The sequence below is a fragment of the Aphelocoma coerulescens genome, chromosome 6 (assembly GCF_041296385.1).
Source record: "Aphelocoma coerulescens isolate FSJ_1873_10779 chromosome 6, UR_Acoe_1.0, whole genome shotgun sequence".
Classification (NCBI taxonomy): domain Eukaryota; kingdom Metazoa; phylum Chordata; class Aves; order Passeriformes; family Corvidae; genus Aphelocoma; species Aphelocoma coerulescens.
This window is the reverse complement of record NC_091020.1, coordinates 11970289-11991393: the sequence shown is the minus strand read 5'-3', so window position 1 is coordinate 11991393 and position 21105 is coordinate 11970289. Positions and strand designations below refer to the sequence as shown.

General features: G+C 39.8%; 1 protein-coding gene across 15 annotated transcripts in view; it reads left to right on the top strand.

Moving 5' to 3' along the window:
- Positions 1-21105, top strand: part of RET (ret proto-oncogene) — a 263437-nt gene that overhangs the window by 224192 nt on the left and 18140 nt on the right. For all 15 annotated transcript variants that reach the window (XM_069019242.1, XM_069019246.1, XM_069019245.1 and 12 more), the window contains 12 exons: positions 85-336; positions 1939-2232; positions 2704-2945; positions 3969-4170; positions 4633-4832; positions 9080-9338; positions 10490-10615; positions 11412-11522; positions 14082-14201; positions 15412-15668; positions 16807-16954; positions 20116-20223. In XM_069019242.1, the coding sequence (XP_068875343.1) occupies positions 85-336; positions 1939-2232; positions 2704-2945; positions 3969-4170; positions 4633-4832; positions 9080-9338; positions 10490-10615; positions 11412-11522; positions 14082-14201; positions 15412-15668; positions 16807-16954; positions 20116-20223 (2319 nt within the window). The remainder of the gene's footprint in view (positions 1-84; positions 337-1938; positions 2233-2703; positions 2946-3968; positions 4171-4632; positions 4833-9079; positions 9339-10489; positions 10616-11411; positions 11523-14081; positions 14202-15411; positions 15669-16806; positions 16955-20115; positions 20224-21105) is intronic.

Genomic DNA, 21105 nt, shown 5'->3' with positions numbered 1-21105 from the left:
TTGGAAACACATCTCTTAAGAAAAAGCCAGTGCACAAACCATTTAGCTGGGCCTCCCTCTTCTCTCGTGTGCCTTTCTTTGCAGTGGCCTTGGGTCTCTACTTCCCCAGGAAAGAGTACTTGGAGAATGTCTACATTGACGAGCCAGCGGGAATGCCACTCCTGCGCATCCATGCCTTGAAGGACTCGCATGAGGAAGTGGCCCACTTCCATCTGTGCCAGGATGTCGTAATATCTCGGGCGAGATCACATGAAAATAATTGGTTTCAAATCAGAGAAAAAAAAGGACTTCTCTACCTCAGTAAAAGCCTGGATAGAGAAGACTTTAACATGCTGTGTAAGTATGAGAAGACCAGCTTTTCTTCTTGGGGTATCTGTTCTTAAAGCAAAATATGTTCAGATGTTGAGGTTTCTCCATCGGAAGATGAGCATCAAATTTGGAAAAAACACATCTGCCCTTTTAAAATGAGGAACCAGACCCAATGAAACCCACACCAGTATGCCAAAGCAGATGCTGACCTGGGAGAGATCCTGTTACTCACACTGGAAACTCCAGTAGGCTGGCAAAATTGCATTACTGGAAATATTTTGTCTGCATTTCATAGCTGTATAGGCCACAGCTTTTCACTGAGATTTGCAGTTTGTTCATCTACTGATGCAAGTGAGACCAATTCCATTGTGTTAACAGTGGGTGCTTAGTGTCCAGACAACTGCTGTGAGAGTGGTTCAAACTCTTACATAAATGGTCCTTGAATTCTGGTAACATGGATTCACAAAGTACATTTGCATGTACACCAAAGTGCTCTTTGAAGAAATAGTTAATTGTACCTCCCTCTCTTGAAATTTGGCTTTGTTGGAGAAGCTTACTGTTGAACAACAAAAATTAACAACAAAAATTCATTATCTCAGGTTTTTTTCCTCTTCTTTTATGCTTTAGCAGTAAATTGGTTTTGGTGATTTTGATCTATGAGGAAATTAGGGTATCATTAGCTGGTGGAGGAGGAAATGGGTGAGGAGTTAATGGCATACCACTGTGATCAGTTGCAGAAATTTTACTGTTAGAGGGTCTGTAGTAACTGTCTTCAGTTTGTAAGAGCTGTAAATCAGCACTACCTTCTGACTTATTGATGTTGAAATTTTCAACTTCAAGCACTTAATGCTTTATTTTTGAAGTGCTCAGTGTTTGATATTTCATCCATTTTTTGTACTTGGTGTTCATGTATATGAAATACTTGTGCTGAACAAAGGAGGAGTAGCTACTCAAAACTCAAGAGCCTTTTTTGTTCATACAGATCAAAGTGACCTAGAACTTATTTTCGAGTTAGATCTATTACAGAGATATTACTGTGCTATCTGTAGTCAAACCAAGGGAATCAAAAGGAGGCTTGAGATGCCACAGGTTGGTTTTAACTTCTGTTTTATCTTTTGTCCACCTCTTGATATTTCATACCGATGAAGCAGTCTGTTTTTCTGAACCTAAACAATTTGGTCCATATCCTCAACTGGAATAAACTGTTGGAATGCTGTGACTGAAATCATAGTAGATATGGGTTTGTCCTGAGTATCTGTTGCCATCTCATGCATTATTTTTCCTGTTTCCACCCTGCTCTGCTCTAGTGCCTTGAAAAAGCTGTCCTATCAAAGAGCTGATTACCGCCAGTGATGTGTTCTATGTCAGTGTTTTACAGACAGAATGCTGGTATTGGTTTTGAGATTCTATAATGCAATATTGGTGCCAAGCCCTATAGTTTTTGGCTTATTTGGATTATTAAGGTTTAAGGTCTTCGCACCAGCATATGGCATGTTGAAGAGTTGTTTTGCCACATAATAGGATTAAACAGTCATTTATGGGATAATGGACTAGGGTAGAAAATGAGGAAAAGAAATGGTGGCTTGTCTTCTGTAAAATATTTCTTACACTGATTTCTTCCCCCTGAAGCTGTAGGAAGCTGGATGCCATTATCTAAGGTGATGCTGTATGTCTTCCTTTCATCCCACCCTTTCCAAGAGAAGGAATGCGACTCTGCTACGCGCACCACGGTTTTCCTCTCTTTGATCAATGCTACTGCACCAGCTTGCAGTTCTCTGACAGCAAGGCAGCTTTGCTTCACAGAAATGGATCTCTCCTTTCACATCAAGGAGAATAAGCCACCTGGCACATTTCATCAGCTCCAGTTACCCTCAGTTCATCATCTGTGTCAGAATCTCAGCATTTCCTACAAACTGCTAGCAGGTAAAACTGGATCTGAGCTGCTCACATCCTAGCACCAGATGCAAACAGCTGCACTGTTAAAGATCTCTTTTGTAGTAGATCCTCTAGATTTGATTCTGTAAAGGAAGTTCCTTTGCAAACCTAAACTGAGCCAGAAGATTTTGCCTTTGGATATACAGAGGAAATGGGAAAAAGAACTACCCCCTTCCCTTAAAAAAAGATCAGTTTTAGAATTTTGTATCTGCTAAAAGTAGACTGAGAATATCCTGAGCTTTAAATCATGCTGCTTCTAAACTGTAGAATCTTCCCATATATTCCATGTTTTCTCCCTACCCTAATACAACCACACAAGTTCCCTGTGTTTCACTTCTGTCTTTTATTGTGCAGTCATGATGTCCAAATGGATTTACTGGACTGCAAAAGAGTATTAAAGCCATCAGAGCCCTATGCTGGGAAGTGATTGTCCCTGTGTATGTTGTGGCTGTTTTGCAGCTGAAGGTGTTCCCTTTCGGTACAACGAGACCACCACCGGCGTGCAGGTGACACAGCGCCTGGATCGGGAGGAGAGAGAGAGATACGAGCTCATTGCCAAGTGCACCGTCAGGGACGGACTCAGGGAAATGCAGGTTGAGGTGCCCTTCCTGGTCAATGTGTTAGATGAAGATGACTCTCCTCCCTTCCTTCCCAATGGCACTGATACCGCAGATGCTGTCGTGGAGTTCAACAGGAAAGAGGTAATGTTCTCCTTTACCTAGTCCCTGAAGTAGGAGCACAGCAGTGGGAGGCATGACTCCTGGGAAGCATCGTGTTCTGCCTGGGTAATGGATCTTGGCAACGAGCCCATCACCACACCATGCTCTGCAGATCTGTGATTGTAAAATTCTTGTTTGTAGGATTCCTCTGCCCAAGTTATGTCTTACTCAGATCCCAAAGAAAGAGGAGTTCGAGTTAGTAATTAAAGAGTGTGAAGAAATTGGAGCAGTTTCCAAGGTTGGGATGGACAATAGCTGAGTCTGTGGTCAGGATTGCTCTACGTCCCTCCATACCGAGCTCTACTCTGTTTATTACAGGGTTGCTCCCCCCAGGGTATTAAAATTGTGTTGTTAGAGCAAGTGTATGTGTGTATGTGTCCCATACATGCAAATCTATGTAATATATCAGAGCTATGTTCAGAACGTTTATTAGGATGCTGTGGAAGTAGTGGTTGATTTCTACAGGCAAACATTGCACCTGTGAAGTTTCCAGGCTGTTAATGGCAAGCTCCAGGATCTTGTTTTAATGGTGTCCTCCTGTTTTTCCCTTACCAAGCCAAGCTGATCTTTCAAGAGGTCTGAATCCCTGGGTGTGCACACATACGCCCCTTGCTTTGGTAGAATACACAGGTGGGCTCTTTGGCTCTTCCGTGGGAGCAATGACCCTTTATAAGTCTATGGTATAGAGAAGACGTTTTTGGGGGGCATAAATGATGTGTGTTTCATGAGAGAACTTCTGTTACCTAACGACAAGATCTCTTGTTAGTCAATTTTCCCTTCAAAGTACGTTTTGATCATATTTGTGTCTGGAAGGGAGAAGACTGATTTTGGGAGTTTGCTGCCATCTCCTGACTAGAACTAGTCTTGACAAGACACCTATGAATACATTTTCTTGGGTTTCAGTGGAAGTTGTAAGGTCTTGTTTGACCAATATTTCAATCTCCAAAACAGTTTCAGAAGAAAGCCTCAGGTCCTTCAGCAGTGCCATTTATTGTTTCCTTCCAGGGCACTGTTCTTTCCACGCTGACTGTGTACGATGCAGACACCACACCTATTTATCCCCTTGAAAGCAGCAGAAAGAAGTACACAGGAACCATCATTACTGATGATCCCTGGATCAGTGAAACATTTCGTGTAGAGCACATCTTTGATGAAATCCACTTCAGCCCAAATGGCAGCCAAGTGAGGGGAACTCGGCATGAGTACAGTAAGGACCCTTTCTTCAAATAAAGAAGTTGCTTGTTAGTAATTGACCAATAAGCTCTTTAACTTTTCCAAGCATTTTGTAAACATTAAGCCAAAGAAAGCTGAGAAATTTCAAGTAAAGAAAACATTGTGTTTTAAATATGTACTGAAAAATGGAGCTTAAACTCTCTGGAATAGGGAGTGTATGGTATGATGAGGTATAAAATGATAAGCAAGAGCTTTTGATTATAGGATTCTCAGCTTGGTAGGTGGAAGGGAATAAGGCCTCCCAAACATCTTGAGTGACAGAGAGAATAACTGCATAAGAACATATTTCATATTTAACTCGCCTTCTATTTCCCATTAGGAAACTTGGATATGTATAATTAAATTTGCTACATCTATTTTTATTGGGCTTGCAGTATTAAAAATATACATTTGCAGATAATGTGGTTTGCTAATAGACTAATCTTTTGCTTCACAGAACTGGTACTGAATAAAAGCATTTCAGTCACAGAGCATCGTTCCTTCCAGCTGGATGTTTTGGTGAATGACACAGAATTTCATGGCCCAGAAAGATCAGTGATGCTTCATTTCAATGTCTCCATCCTCCCTGTCAGCATTCAGTTTTCAAACATAACTTACCAGTTCACCGTGAACAGAAACGCTGAGCGCTTCGCACAAGTAAGAACCATGTTAATTATACATCCTCTTTCTGATGAAGCTTAATAGCTGGATCACTGGGGCAAGATGCATTAAAGTGCTCATTGGTTTTAACTGTTTTAAGCAGAATCAATGAAAAATGTGGTATCAGTGTGATTGGTGCTGGATGTAGTAGGTAGCAGGTAGGCTGGGCGCTACCTCTCCCACCATGTAATAACAGGAGTGGCCACACATGGAAGTGCTAATGGAGAGAAATAATGTGTTGTGGACAGGAGGAGTTGCAGCCATGTGTGGCTTAGGCATGAATAACAGGAACAATGTCAAGGGCAAAAAAAAGAAATTTGTCCAGCTGTTGGAGTCTCAGTATATTAATGGCTTTTCTTTAGGTAATGGCTAGTTAGTAATTAATGTGTTTCCTAATTCAACTCTTGTTTTAGCTTAATCACCACCATTGCCATTAATAATGCTTTCCAGAGACACTTTCTAACAGGTTGACATTAATCAGGTGAAAATTACAATGTAATTCCTATGGAGCATGTACATTAATAAGGAACTAGTTCAATATAATTAATATTATGAAAGTGAATATTAAGAACATCAGTGATGAACCCTTTTGGGAGAGCTGCTGGAAAGCGTGCCTTGTAACTATTGTAGCAGAGAGGAGGACTGAGATTAAAATATGGTCATCCCAATTGCAGAGAAAACCAATTTGTTAGAAGACTTTTAAGAAATAATTAAGTTTTATTAATCTTTAAGCCTCTGGCTAACTGTAAAAAGAAATAAAAAGGGAAGTTAGATATACTGCACTTTCTTATATTTAATCTGATGAAATGCATTGTGGCTTGGTGGCTCTTCAGAGGACAGAACAGGCTGTATGCGACCAATAAAAATTCTACTGCTCTGACAAGGGACATTTTGTCCATAGTCTGCACTGAATATCCTAAATTAGAGAACGGTACCAAGTGTGCTCACTTAGCAGCCTCACTACAAAAAGCTACTCCTTTATGACATTTCACGATGCCTTGTGGCTGCAGTTTTTCAATTTGTAGTCTGTTAGAAACTTCAGAGGATACTCTGTTCCTTTTGTGCAGATCAAATTATTTTTGATGTTAGGTTTGAGAGTTCTGTAGCAGCAGCCTGTGAAAGCTTGACCCTTGCCTGTTGCCTGGGGGTAGGGTGAAACCTGGGTTTCCCACTAAAAGAAATAATCACACAGGTATGTAAGGTACTCGTAGTCTAACTCGTGCATCTAGAAATGTGACCCAGTTGTATCTGTGTCACAACATGGCTGTAACTGAAACAAGTGTGGATGCTTACCTGTTAGGTATGTATGAATTTAGATCAATGAATTGGTTGGATTTTATTCTTTGTGCATGTTTTTATATATAGGTGTATGCATACAATATTATTATGAATGAATAAGTTTCAGACTAAATTTGGACAACCATGGTTATCTATGCATACCCTAGATTGCTTGAACACTTTAGTGTTAAAATCTGGGAGTATTTTTTTTTAGTTTCAGAGTGCAAAACCAAAAAAAGCCCGTTGACTTTTAAAGCTACTGATTTTGAATGTTGTCATGAGAGTTAAACATCTGAAAAGGAATTTTAGGATCTTTGGAAACAGTGGCATTTCCCACCAATTGTTCTGTTTCACTGGGTGGCAGTAGTAGCAGGGAAAACTGTTCCTGGCAAGAACTCCAAGTCTCTGGGAAGAGATCTTTTCTCTTTGTGCTGCCTAAACACAAATTCACAAAGAGGTTCTGTTCTGATTCTTGAGCAGCGAAGTGCAAAACTCATCCTGGCTCTGGAGATGGTGTTTTCATTTAGTTAAAGTGTCATCCATTTACTTCTGAAACTGGGTTTGAATTTACAGTGTGCTCAGCTTGGAGCACAAGTCAGTGTAAGCAGTTTAGTCCCCAGCACTTCACATTATTAAAGTTGGCTGCATAATTAGCCTTGATGTGCCAGAGTAGTCAGGGAAAGTACTGGGCTAAATCAATATGAAGGCTGAACTGTCTCTTGCCCTAAGGAAAACACAGGAGCGTGAAGAAATTATTAACTGCTGGGCTGATGCCATTTGTCTGTTTGAGCAGCTAAATGAATTGAATAACAGAAGCACGGCCTGATGGTGCAGGCTTGCCCAGTGGCATTTAACTTATCAAAGGACTTAAAGCTCTATTGACATTTACTGAGACAAATGATGAATAACATTGGCTGAGATTTTTAGAGAGGTTATATGTCCAAATGTCCCTGGAATTCAGTGAAGAGGAACATTATCATTATCCAGACTTTATTAAACATTGGAACTCAAATGATGGATTTTTCTCTTCTTATTTCTTATAATGCTATTTCTGTGTTAACTATTGAGAGTCTTGCAAATTGCACCTTTGTAGGTTCCTCTCCTGTAAGCTGATGTTAAACCTGACTACCCTTTACCCTGATTACTTGATTTTTCACTCTCATGAGAAAGGGGAAGTAGCTGCTTTTACCTTTTTCCCCTGGAGTTGTGCTCTGCTGCACCTGAGAGCTGAGCTGGCTCTAGAACTTGTGGAGCAGAGCAGAGTTACAAGGCTGGGCTTTCCGTAGTGGAAATCTGGCAAAAAGAGAAAGTCTGTCTTTTCTGTAGAAATTTCTTGAGGGAGGCCTTTATAGCTTCTCCTCAAATTATACAGAGAAAGCAAAACTGGTCAATGCGCTATTCTAAGGATAATCTGCTCTTCAGGGACCCTGAATTTATGGGGTCTTCTCCAACCCCATTGAAGGAAATCGCTGTGATTAAAAAGGTGCCTGGAAACAGCAGTTACGACAGAGTAGGCAGAAGGGGCAGTTTAATGTGGTCTTTGTAAAGGTTAATGCCATGGAACGTCCTTGTGTTCTCTTCCTGCCTCAAAGGAGCACCATCTGAGCAGTTGCAAAGCGCTGCCAGCTGCAGTGCAGCCCCAAAGCTGCGGTGACGAGCTTCTGGAAGGGACATGTCTAGACCTTGTGTCTAGACAGAGTTTATGAACAGTGGAAATCTTGTCTTCTGCTTCTTCCTGCCAGTCCCAGCATGTTGTGGAGAGGAGACAGCCAGAAAGAAATGTCCTTGCTTCTGATGGCTTTAATAGTCTGTATTATCCTGCCACCAAAAAAACCCAACAGGAATGGTGCCAAATGACCCATCAGTGATGTGAATGGGAATAATTCAGATGAAGTGGAATTATCCTATAACAAAGTACTCTTCTAGAACTGCAAGGCTTCCTCTCTGACTTTAAATAGTCCAGGTTCATGGGAAGAAGTCTTAGTACAAAAAAAACTTTGTTTTTTTTAAACATTCTTTAGTAAGAATGCTGAAACCAAGATGTACAGATACGCTTTTACCAGCAGTAGTGTTTCTTGAAAACATTTCTTAACTGCAGCATTTGAAAATAATCCATCACCAAGTTCCCTTCAATAGCACCCCACCCTTCACATTGTGGTTTTCCCTGCAAAGAAAGCCAATGCCTCTGGGCCTGATCGAAATCCCACTCTTGTAAATGGAAAAACCAAAGTGAGCTTTGGACCAGTTTCCAATAGGAGCTGGACAGGAGATGGGGCTTTACATTCCTGTGCTGCCTCTTAGATGATGTGTTTCAGACTGAGGAGCGTTCTGGCCTAGATACTCTGGCACACAGAAATACGGCTTACCAACGTATTTTCAGATTAAAATGTTTTAAAATTGCAAATGGGAAGCAATGATGTTCTTGTTCCTTTTAAGGCTTTCAGAGAGCTCTGCTGGACAGAAACATTTTGACTGTAATATTATAAAAATTACGTAATAGTAATTTCTATGTCGTTTGAAAAGAGTCTCAGCTTTGTTCATGCTGAGCTCTTTGATTTCTCAAAGATGGCAAGAGTTTTTTTCACAGGTTAGCCTGGGACAGAGCAGGGGTTGAACTCAGACTTTCCCAAATCACAGCGTCTTGTTCTCACTGAAAACTGCTGACCATCAGCAGTAGGCACCAAATGCCACTGGGTCTCTGGGTCAAGGCTTTTTTGCATTTCCACTGCTAGTCTGAAGACAACAATAGTGCTTTACCTCTCATTTTTACTGAGAATAAATCACATTTAAAGCATTTACATACTGCATTTATAGGAAAATAACAAATCTGTAAACCCCAAATAAATGCTGAATTTGGCAAGGTATAGTATGTCCCATTTATTTCAGATATTTTTGAGAAGCACTAAACATTTTTTGTGTAGAGTTTTGTTCCTGTCTGTGATTCCTTTGTTGGTGTTTGAGCCTAGATAGGAAAGATCTGCATTGAAAACTGCATGAAATTCCGTGGTGTGAACATCAGCTACAAGTTGCTGTCCCCCAACACGAGCTGCTATCCTGTCAGCATTCTGCAAGGCCGAGAAGACAAATACGGGACCCTCTATGTCAACGATTCCTCTGTGCTGCGCAGGCCCGAATGCAAGGAAATACAGTACACTGTTCAAGCCACAGACAAGCAGAGCAGGAAACACACCAAAACCCTCCTCACTGTTGTCCTGGAAGGGACTCGTATGTACCCCAGTCAGAACTATTTATTTATTAATGGGTGTTACTGGTATGAGGTGATGCATTAGCAGGGTGATCTGTAAAATGGTGGCATTAGCAATGAAAATCAATCTGAGCTACAAGATACAGATCATAGACTTTGGATTTTGAGTTTTGATTCAGACCTTCCTGTAGTAGATACTTGTATGGAGAACTAATGCACAGAAGGGTGGGATATTATATGCAATTCATAATGTTCATGATGACCTTTGATTTGGAAGAATCTTTAGTGTGTGTGTGTGACACCTTTATTTTGTATTTCACATATTCCTATGGAAGAAAAAGTGCCTATAGGAATATGTGTATGTGTATCTCTTATCTATCTGTTTGTCTATTTGAAAAAAGAACTATCTGGCCTATGTATGTTTCTTCACTGACTTTTCTCCCCCCTTCTCTCTACAATTTTTAAAAATAGTTTTCTTAACAGTTGTGTAGCAATCACACTGAATTCAAGTTCTTAAGGGCAGTGTGATGCCCCACCCTTATGGGGAAGGAAGTTAGAAATATCCTGTAACAGACACAGAGGAGAATTTCACTGGAAACATACTCATTTCTCTGCAGGCTATATCACATTTTATGCAAAACCTAACAATTCTACGTGATAAACAGCTCTGTTACTTTTTGTCAGGTCAGAACTCCTATGCCAAGAGCAAATGGGTTGAAGAAAGAAAAACCTGCAGTGGACTTTTTTTTTTGTACAAGCCTCAACTTGTCTGAAAACACACATTTTTAGCTGGTGCTCTTAGGGCTACTACTGTGTTAGCCCAAGAGCTGAGTATTTTCCCTTAATTAAAAGTTCTGTATGAAGCTCTAACTATCTTTGGTGTCTGTTCTTCTGATACCAGTGTGTTTGCACATATCTGTAGTAGGCAATGACAGCGTGCTATCAAGCAGACATAAACATGCTTCATGATCTTGCTGTTTGTCTTTTATTTCACAGAGAAGAAACATCTGGGCTTTTCTTTAATGGTTATCTAAGTTTACTGATAATTGGGTCAGTCAGTTTTCAGTCTTTCACTGCTTTCTTCATCTTTCTTTCCTTCCTATCTATCCCTAAAAACAGGTTGACCTGCTTGACCTTGAGCTGACCTGCTTGTGTGTTCGTTTCCCAACAGTTTTAAAAAAAGAAGAGGACTGCCCTGACTCCTGTGCTATGAGTAAGCACCGTGCTGAATGTGAAGAGTGTGGTGGCCTGGGAGTGCTAACAGGAAGATGCCAGTGGAGACAGGGGAGTGGAAAAGGTACATGTGTGTTGTGTGAAGTCAAACTTCTGTTCAGTTGTAATTGTGCATTTGACTTCCATAGATACAAACTGGTTTATTCTGGCTGGAAAACATGGTATGGTAAACTACACGGAAGCTGGGGCTAAAAAAAATAGTCATAGTACCCATATGAAGCATGCACTAGGAAGGAAAATGAGATGAAGTTGGAATGGTCATTCTTGATCTTGTCCCTGGTGGTGCTGAACACAATACATAAAACAGCATGTAGTGAGCTGAGCTTGCAGCAGTGTAACTGGAGCAGGTGCTGAGCAGGTGCACCTGGCAGACAGTGAGCACAAAGCAGTGTTGCTTTTCTGTGGTCTGTAGCACAGATCTGATGGGTGACAGCACTTAACTCTTCCAGAACAATGAATCTGTGTCGATGCTTGATCCCTTCAAACTGCGTGTCATATGTTCTCTACAACCACTCTTAACCCTCATATTCAAGTGGGTGAAATTGTGTAGAGACATCCTCAGTTGTGAAAGCTGCTCTTCAGTCTCCAAGTGGTCAGTCAGCTCTTTTTCAAGCAGTATTCACTGTAACTGCAAGTGACATGACCAGAGGGCTGTCAAAAGCAGAAAAGATAGCAAAAAATGTTTCTTCCTGTTGCTTTTATCTGTTTTCTTGTCTGTTACTTTAGCAGGTGTTTATAGTCATGGATGTTCATTTTAAAAGGCACCATAACCTGTGCTTTGGAGTGTCAGTGTGCCCTGAGAAGATGCAATGAACTTTTCATTCCTCGTGGTATTAGTGCAGCTGTTTCTCTGTTAACAGGGATCACCACAAACTACTCCACATGTACCCCGAGCATCAAGACTTGTCCAGATGGCATCTGTGATGTGGTGGAGGGCAGAGACCCGGCTGTGTGCCCCCAAGACTGCACAAGTAGGGAATGTTTTAGGATGGGCTTTTTTGTGTCACCTCTGATCGCTTCCCAAATTTCATTTTCCCGAGCACAGATGCTTTTACAAGCTCAACATCTCTGCATTGTCACACTTGCATTTGAATCATACAAGTGAGTTAAGATATGGGGATTAACTCTGACCTTTTTTGAGCCAGGCAGGTGACATCCATTGGCTGACTGATGGAGGGATATGGTTTTCTCAGTAATTCCCGTTGTGCGCCCTGTTCATTCACTGGTGGTGTTTTTCAGTGGAGGTACTTGCTGAAGAGGTATAGGTTTTAGGCATGGTAATGCCCTACTTCCTGACTCAAGTACAGTATGATAGGAACCATGCCTATTTGAAGTCCTGGTTAAATAAGTAAGAAAAAATGAATTTCCATCTAAAGTAAATGGACAAAAGATCACCTGTGGAAATGTACCTGCCCTTTTTTGAGAGGTGGCCATCAGAATGATCCAATGCCTTACCTATATGAAGATCCAGGCAAAGACTCATATGAACAGAATTTATGAAGGAAGAATTGAAATGCATTTGTGTTGGTTTTTTTTACATGAACACATTTTCCTACACTCCACTCATACACTTCTGAATACCTGCAAGTTCACAACTCACCCTGAAGATATAAAGGGTAAAAAAACCCTGTAATTCTCTTGAGCAATTTCCATTTTTTGTGATGGTAATTTTTAAGTGGATCTTTTTATCCAACAGTCTCATTCAGGAATAAAGACATAGATGTTTCTTGAATGCATCTTCTGGCTGTGACTTTATATAGTACAAGTTTGGATTTTAAAATGGAGTCTTGGAGGAACTAGCATTTTCTTACAGGCTGTGACTTAATGTTCTTCTATAAAATTAATTACTAAAGAGGCTTCTTTGTATTTCTTACATTCAAGAATAGATTGTGTATGGTAAATTAGTGTTATCAGAAAGATGATTATTTCATTAGAGTGCATAAAAACAATCCCTAGAGTGGCAGAAGTGCTTGAAGGAAATGCAAGTAACTTCTCTAATAATCTGAAAAGAATTCTTTATTGGTAATAATTGCAATAATTTGTCATTTTAAAAGTGGAAATATTTGTGCCAGGGGCTGCAATTCTGAAATATGTGCAACATATGCAACATCAAATGTTTTGCTCAACGGAAGCCTGAAAGAAATATTGTCTTACTAGATAATAAGCAGGCAAGTAAGACAAGTTTTCAGGATGTTATGTGTGCCCTTTTAGCGCCTGAGTTGAATAATTGTATACATGACTTGACACAACTCAGAACCTGGGCTGGTGCCCAAAAGCAGTATACTTGCAGACAAAAAAATGAGTGTATTCTGTGAGCTCAGAGCTGCAAGAGTACCATTTTATCAGCTTTTACTGGCAGGGGACATTTCTTTGGGAATGGCAAACAATAAATAGAAATACTGAGATGTGTTAAGATCAAGGATATTCTTTAAGTACAGACAGTTGTGAGAATACTTATGTTTGTAATTCATTTCTCATTATGATGGCTAGGTCCTTGATTTCCAAAATTGCTTTCTCACAGTAACACTATGAATATTACATTCAAGGGCACTCAGCTGAAACAGCTGGTACTGAGGCTGTGCCTGTCAAACAGAGGCAACCTAACTGCATTCTGAGCAAGGGATTTTATGCAGTAAGCAACTGCTCAAGAACAGGTTAGATAGGACTGGCTCATTCCCTGCTCTTCCCTCTTCTTCCAGGTCTTCAAACATAGGCAGATATAAGTAAATACATACGATTTTCTGTGCCAAATGGAAACTTTTTATTTCATCACCTCTTCATGATGGAGGAAGTTGGCTGGGGAGAGATGGGGAGGATAATGAGTAATTTTTGGGAACACCAATGCTTTTAAGTGTCAGCTCAGAGAGCAGTGACTCAGCGCAGTCTCTTCCAGTATTAACCACCTGAGCTGTCTGTAAAATGCTGTTTGTGATTAAGGCAGTTTAGAGATTAAAAATGTCACTACTAATGGTCATTTTTGTAGCATACGCAGAAAAGAATTATTTACTTGGGAATCCTGTTGTCACTGCATGAAGAATTCCTACTTGAAATCAAGAGTATGAGTTTCTGCACTTTTTCCCTAATATTAAATAATGCATTTTTAGATAGTGCAATTCATTTTTTTATCACTTAACCTGGCATTTGCTGTTAGTGCTTTGACTAGACTGTCCCGTGGCATTTTGCAGAGGTGGTTAAGTGTCCTTATCTCCATTTGGCAGTGGAACAAATGATACTTAGAACAGTAGGCTGACTTTTCCAAGGTAAGAGGAAATTGGCATCAGAACCAGGAATGGAACTCAGTAACTGCTAATGAGGACTAATGTTTAAACAGTGCAAGGTCTCCCCAATTCAGGATCTCAGGAATTTCAGAATTTACAGTCTTTCATCTCTCTCAGGGGTCCCTGTCATTATTCCTGCACTGTGCTCCCCAGTCAAATTTCAGATTCATATGGGGGCAAACACATGAAAAACGGAGACTTTTCTTTTTAACTACATGTAAGGATCTTAGCCTGTTGTCTGTATTTGATTAGGTGGAAACATTATTGGTGGCCATGGGAAGGGCATTGGAAATCTTGGCATCAAGTCAGGACATGGGATCTGTTACTGCTTCCCAAGACAGAACTGTTATTGTGAGAAAGATGATATCAAAGGTAAGTCTAAACATTATCTGCTGTTCTCACAGTAATCTTTTTCTCTGTATATATCATGTGTACGTATACAACAGTCTTGTGGCCATGTTAATAAGCAGTATCTTTGGTCAGAGACTGCTAATACAAAACTAGTGAAGAACTGGCACCTTGACATCTGCTATGGAGCCTGAAAATTTCCAGAGTGTGTTATTTATAGCCTTGGCTAAGGATTCTTTTTTATTCATTACTACATGATAAACAAGTCGGTCATCCTTTGATTTCCAGCAGCATTTGCATTTCAGTGAGACTTACCTGATATTTGCAGAGGCAGCCAGGAGAATTAGAATAATGATTTCTATTACTTTCAACTAATTCCAGCTTCCTGATAATTTCTGAAAATTCTCAGCTTCAAAATGTCAGAGACAACCAGCTCCCATGGTGTTAGGAGGAGAAGTGCATTCTTTTTTTCATTGACCTTTGTTTAAAATAGAAAAGCTTTGTGCAGTTGTTTGAAACAAATAATGGATATTTTAAATTGTTTTTATTATGACTAATAATAAGCATGCATGAAATAGTTCACATCTTTAAAGCTGAATTGTTTAGAATATATATAGACAGTAAATTTTTAGTAGGCATAAGAAAGAAGGGAAGCATAAAGCTTCTTTTTTCTTTTTATTTATCTTATTTTTTCATTCTAGAAGGGTGGTGGTTTCACTTATTTCTGAAGTGCAGTGTGCAGATGTAGACAATTTATTATGTATCTGAAATCATATAATCCTGACCTTAGATACAGCAGTGAAAAGGACATTATTTTGGATCTCACAACTTTTTTGGGAGGTGAACCCCCTAGGGATGTTGTCTAGGGGCACACAAACTTAAAGCAACTTAGTTTCTGAAGTAAAACCTTAGGCTGGGGCTCAAAGAGGAGAGTCAGAAGTAGCCAATGTCTGTAAAGATGAGGAGCATGGGCTCAAGCTCTCTGTCCTTGCCTTTACACAGGCACTTAGGCAAACAGTTACTTGCTGGTACCCAAAATAAAAAGGAGTGGTAGGTGCAGTGGACATATTTGCAACTTCTCAGATTATACTGAATAATAGCTATTAAGTTTTTCTCTAGGTTTTTAAATTACTTTGAGTTGTTTTTCTGTCACACCTGTGCAGGCTATATGCCCTGCCAAACCAGAAGTGAGAGACCATAAGGAAAGTTCTAAGGAGCTCTTCTTTGTCCACAGAGCAACTGTGTGATGCCGTGTGCAAGGCTGTGATCACAGGGGCAGTGGCACTGTGCTTTGTCATCTCTGTGCTGGTTTCTTACTATTTCATCCACCGTTACCACAAGAATTCCCCCAAGCCGCCCATCGCCTCTGCGGAAATGACGTTCCGGCGCCCGGCGCAGTCCTACCCCATCAGCTATTCTTCCAGTAATGTCCGCCGGCCTTCCCTGGATTCCATGGAGAACCAGGTGTCGGTAGACACCTTTAAGATACCAGTAAGCCTGATGTCATTTTGCACACTCTGTTTTGATGTCAGCCTTGTTTATGCATGCAGACGATGTTACAGAAATGCAGTCCATTCATGGCATGGAAACACCCATTACCTTCAAATAACAGCATTGGAAATCATGTGCACTGAAGATACTTCATGAGTAATTGGATAAACATTTTAATTTGCTCTATAAGGCCAGTATGTTCTTCCTTTTTTGTTATGCTTTAATATGTTGTAACATTTTAGGTCTAATTTAAGCCCATGATTTTTACTAATATAACTATATTTGACAGTACTGTGGTTTTACTTTTAACATTGTCCAGTTAAGTACTAATGATAACCAGGTTTGTACTCTCTATGATGGGCCAAAGTACTACAACAAGGCTAAATTTAAAACATAACAAAAACACCCCTGCTGAGATGTCTTCCTGATTTCTGATACACAGATCTCAGTTGGTGTGGGAGTTTTACCCACATTTAAGGACTTTTGCCCAGTCATGCTGTCATAACTTTACTCTATTTTTTCCTGCTTTGAATCACACACTACCCAGGTTTCCTGCCAGATGGGGCATTTTCATGAACCAACGTGGTAGAGAAACACTGCCACTTTATATGACATATAACATCAAATCTATTTGAATGCTAGATAGTGAGGTCTTCACAGAGCTTGTGCTCTGTTTGCTTTAGTTTCTTGTCTGGTTTGTATATCTGTCATCATTTTGCAACCTTAAGGTTTACTAGCACAAATTTTATAAGAGGATGATTGTTGTCACTGATGAATTCTTAAAGGAAGGCCTTTTTCTGTGAGTAAAACTGATTTACTTCTCCATGGAAATCATGTATTTGTAGTTATTCTGAAAGCAAGCATTTATCTTGTATCGCTTCATTTTCATTTGTACCCAATTTCCCAGACCTGTATAATCCATTATCCCTACACTACATGTACAGCCTGTTTTGAAGGAGGTGTTATCAGGTGAGGGAAAACACATTTGCAAAATACCTCGATATCCAGAAGCTTTTGTAAGAACGCACTGATAGCGATAGAAAGAGCAACCAAACATTGCACACTGCAGTGCACCTATATGAGGAATAGCCACTCCTTTCCTTGCTTCATCTTACAGGGTTTCTTTTCTCCCCTGCAGGAAGATCCAAAGTGGGAATTCCCTCGGAAGAACCTAGTTCTGGGCAAGACTCTCGGCGAAGGAGAATTCGGAAAGGTCGTCAAGGCAACAGCGTTCCGACTCAAGGGGAGGGCTGGGTATACCACTGTGGCAGTGAAAATGTTAAAAGGTACCTTTCCCATCTGGGCAAGCTATTTGTGCTAACCTCTGAATGGATTTTAAGAGGGGCTAGTGTGAAAAAAAATGGTCAGCTAAAAAGCCACAAGTGTCACAGCCTCTATTTCTTCCAACATTCTAGTATATTCTGACAGTCACAATCTGCAGATTTGTGACTTTAGCAGCTAGCATCACATTGATCCAAGTAAGGAATTCTAAATCATGATGTGCAAGGACTCTCTGTCTTAACACAGCAAATGTATTTAATTTCGTTTGGCACTGATGGAAATATTGCAAGGGTTTGTTAAAGCTTTCTGATTTTTTTCCTCTATCCAGTTTCCTTGTACAAAGCTTTTTAAATAAATCGTGTTATAGTCATTCAAAGAGACAGAACAGACCTATTAAGTTACTCTTCTGATTGAGAAGTCTGTCTAGTTTTATACTTTCTGATCTGCTTTTCAATCACTAGGAGCTCTGTCAAAATGGCTTGAGTAACCCAGTGCTGTCTGCTGCTATCTTCAGTTTTCCCTAAGACTGTAAGCCTGGGGGAAGCAAAGTGTGCCTAGATAATGTTAAGATGACAGTGTGAGACCTTGCACTGAACCATTCACAGCTGCTTATCGATAAAAGTATGTCATTACAGGAATATGTTATACTTCTTATTACCATTTCTATTATATTCAAAGCATATCTGCTGCTCCTTGACAGGGAAGATGCTGCATATCCCACCACTTTACCTAAGAAATAAATGCATTATGCAGTGCATGCCTTCATTGCAAGAGTTTCAGTGCACAATAGGTCGTATGGAGGAAGTCTAGGAACTTAGATTTTTCAGAAGTGGAGATTAATTAACTATTACTTGTAATACTCAAGTAGTGACCTGTATTGTATCATTGTCAGTACAATAGTCACCATTTCATCTCATGTTTTTTTGTGCACTTAGTGACACTGCTTTTTCTAGCACATTTTCATCAATGTGTGACTGAGTTCAGATTCCAAGACATAGTGGTAAAAATGTTGCTTTTACTTGCAGATGGTTTGACATTCAGTTTTCCCTAGCTATTATGAAGGAAAGAATTGACAAGAATTGACAATGTGAAGGAGTGAACCTTTATCTTAAGCTCCTTATTTTAATAAATTGATCTGACATTTGCAGTAATACTTCAGGCTCTAATGAATCCCTCTGTAATGTAAATTAAATTGAAGATAGTCACCTGAAATTCCATTTTCCAACTTGACTGTGGAAAACATTTGTCATTCTGCAAATATTTATGTACTATTACTGGCTTAACTTTACAGCTCACACATGACAGCTGAAGCATAAGGAGCAGTGCATTAGCTTTGAGTGGCCTTTGCAGTGCTGCCAGGAAGTACAGAGGACAGTTATTTTGGATCAGGCCAACACTACCCATTCTTTCCCTGTAGCAGATGCAAAGCAGGTCATTTGTTCAAGTGTTCACGACTGTTATACACTGACTGATCTCTAAAAGGCAGTGGTAGGTACACCAGTTAATGGGTATTAATGGGGAAGCCTCTTCTTACATAAAAGGTATTTCCTGCCTGGGCTGGGTAGATGGGCACAATCTGGATAAGAACAGACCAGGGCAGGACTCTCCCTACTGTGAAAACTTGGCATTATGTACTGGGGAGGGAACAGGGAGCAATTAACTGAGCCAAAACAGTCTTGGAGCTATGGATGGAGGTTTAAAGGAACAGATGGATAATTTTTTTCAGGCCATTATTACCCCTTTTCTGATATGAATTAAATTTGACCTCCTGCCTGATATGAATGCTCTCATTACAATAAAATTAAAGGGGAAAACACCAACCAATATATAAATACAAATTATTCACAATTTGTTAAAACGAGGGGCATAAAGCTTTAGAGTTAAATGTCTCCATTTAAAGTTAGTTTTTTCAGCTGACAAACAGACATGGTATATGGGGAATTTTGTTCTGTTCTGTTTGTTCACATCACACAGCTCTAGAACTACAAAAATAGGACTTTTCTTACAGGCATTAAGTTGACATTCTAAATTTTTGTTTTACATAAATATGTGTTTTTTGTAGTCTTTATCAGTAGTGAGGGACCAACTGATACTGTGCTCCCTGGGGTAGAAGATTCTCTACTCTGAGTGGAGATTCAGAGTACAAGATAATATCAGGCAGATACAAACATACAGTAGAACAGAGTAACAATTTTCTTAACCAGGGCAAACTGGTCTCACGTGAATAGGCAAATAAATCCTTTGGTGCTCACAGCCTTTATGAAAAAAACATGCAGTATAGTAGCAAAGAGTAGAAGCCAGACTTGTTTTTATTATCCTTAAGTCAGGATGAACACATCCTTATCAATGCCCAGTAATGACACTGGAGGAGCTGTCCAGGCCGGTTCTGTGTCAGATTAAGGATGAAGGGTTATCTCTGACCTGTGGTGTCTTTATGACTAGGGATCTCCTTCAAGCCCCAGTGCACTCAAAGAGGAAGCTTGTCAGTCTGTAGTATTCTGCAAAAAGCCAAAACACTTGAGAGGCTAAGAAAGCCTCTAGGGGCCATATGTTGCCACATGATTCTCACTGGCATCAGTGAAGTCTGCATACATGTCCTCCAGTAAAATCAGTCTGAACTGTACATTTAGCTTCTGAACTCTAAATATGGATGAATGCTACAAGAGTAGACCAGTAGATTAGTGGATTTTTACTCTGTTGGAAAATGTATTCAGGACAAGGAGTGAGTCTTTTTTTGTTTGATCAACATGACATCTTGGCTTTCATATGCTTCTGAAGCTCTTATTGCACTGATTCACCTTAAGAAGTTGCTTTAGAACAATAGAAAAGGTCTGTAATAATTTCATGGCATCTTTAAGACATTACAGACTCTGGTCCTGATTCTTGCCTGACGTCCTTGTTCTGTAGTCATTTGTATCAGGGCAGAGCAATGCTTGGAGCAGGCTGCTACCAAGCCGGAGCAGCAGCAGTCACGTTCACTTGGTTCTGATGTGAATGACTGCAGGACACTGGAGATGGGAAATTTTCTCTCCTGTGGGGAAGTATGAAGTTTTCCAGCCTCTTGTTAACACCAGGAGAGATGGTAGATGTCATACTTCAGACAGTACACAGAGAACTCTTGAGTGATGCTTTGCTAACCAAAACTGTGTTTGGTCACTTTCTGCAGAAAATGCTTCCCAGAGCGAGCTGCGAGATCTCCTGTCCGAGTTCAACCTTTTGAAACAAGTCAACCATCCTCATGTCATCAAACTTTATGGAGCCTGCAGTCAAGATGGTAAATATTAAAAGCTCATTATTAAGATAAAACCATCAAGAAAGGAAATAAAATTCAATTAGTTGATGGATTTCAACAACTGCTTAATAATTGCTGAGCACCTTTTGAATTTGCTGTTGGCTGAAAAAAGAGGGATATCTAAAAAAAAAGTATTTGAAAGGAAGGAGAAATACTAATTCAGTGTAACTAAGCATTCTTCCTGTGGTTTTCTTCAATGCCCATTTTGATTCTGAAGCTATTTTAAATTAACAAGTCTCCTACAAATTCCCTTCCAATCAATATATATTTGTATATTATGTTAAGAATCAGTAAGTGTTTTTAAATATGGGGTATATTTCAAGTTTAATTTAGTTTTCGTTATTGTTATTATTATTGATGCTAAAACAATGTAAAAAGATAACTACACACATATACAGATAAATATAGCTGGATAGTTAGGTTGATACTCAATTTTCCTCCACTCTCATGAAACTATTGTCTCCCTGTTGTTATGAAATGATTTCTAAAAGCCACAATCATCAACAGGTATATTTCAAGGGGAAGAATCTGCAGACACGTGTATTAAAAATTCCCAGTGAAGCAAATTTTGTTGTGCACAGGAATTGCTCATTTTAAATAAAGTGGCATGGCAACATTCTCTTCCTTTTGCATCTGCAGTTGTGCAGCCTAAAATCACAGTATGGATTCTGCAACCTCGGGCAAAGGCCTGCCTTCTCTGCCCACCCAGTTCTGTTGCAATTGTCACTTTCAGTGTAGACAGAATATAATTCAGGAGTGAGTCATCTCTGAGTCTTAGTAAGGTAATGAACCAGTGGGGCGGGTTATTTTTTTTTTCTTTTCAGTGCAATGTATTTTTTCATCCCAAAGGAAGTGAAATGTTTC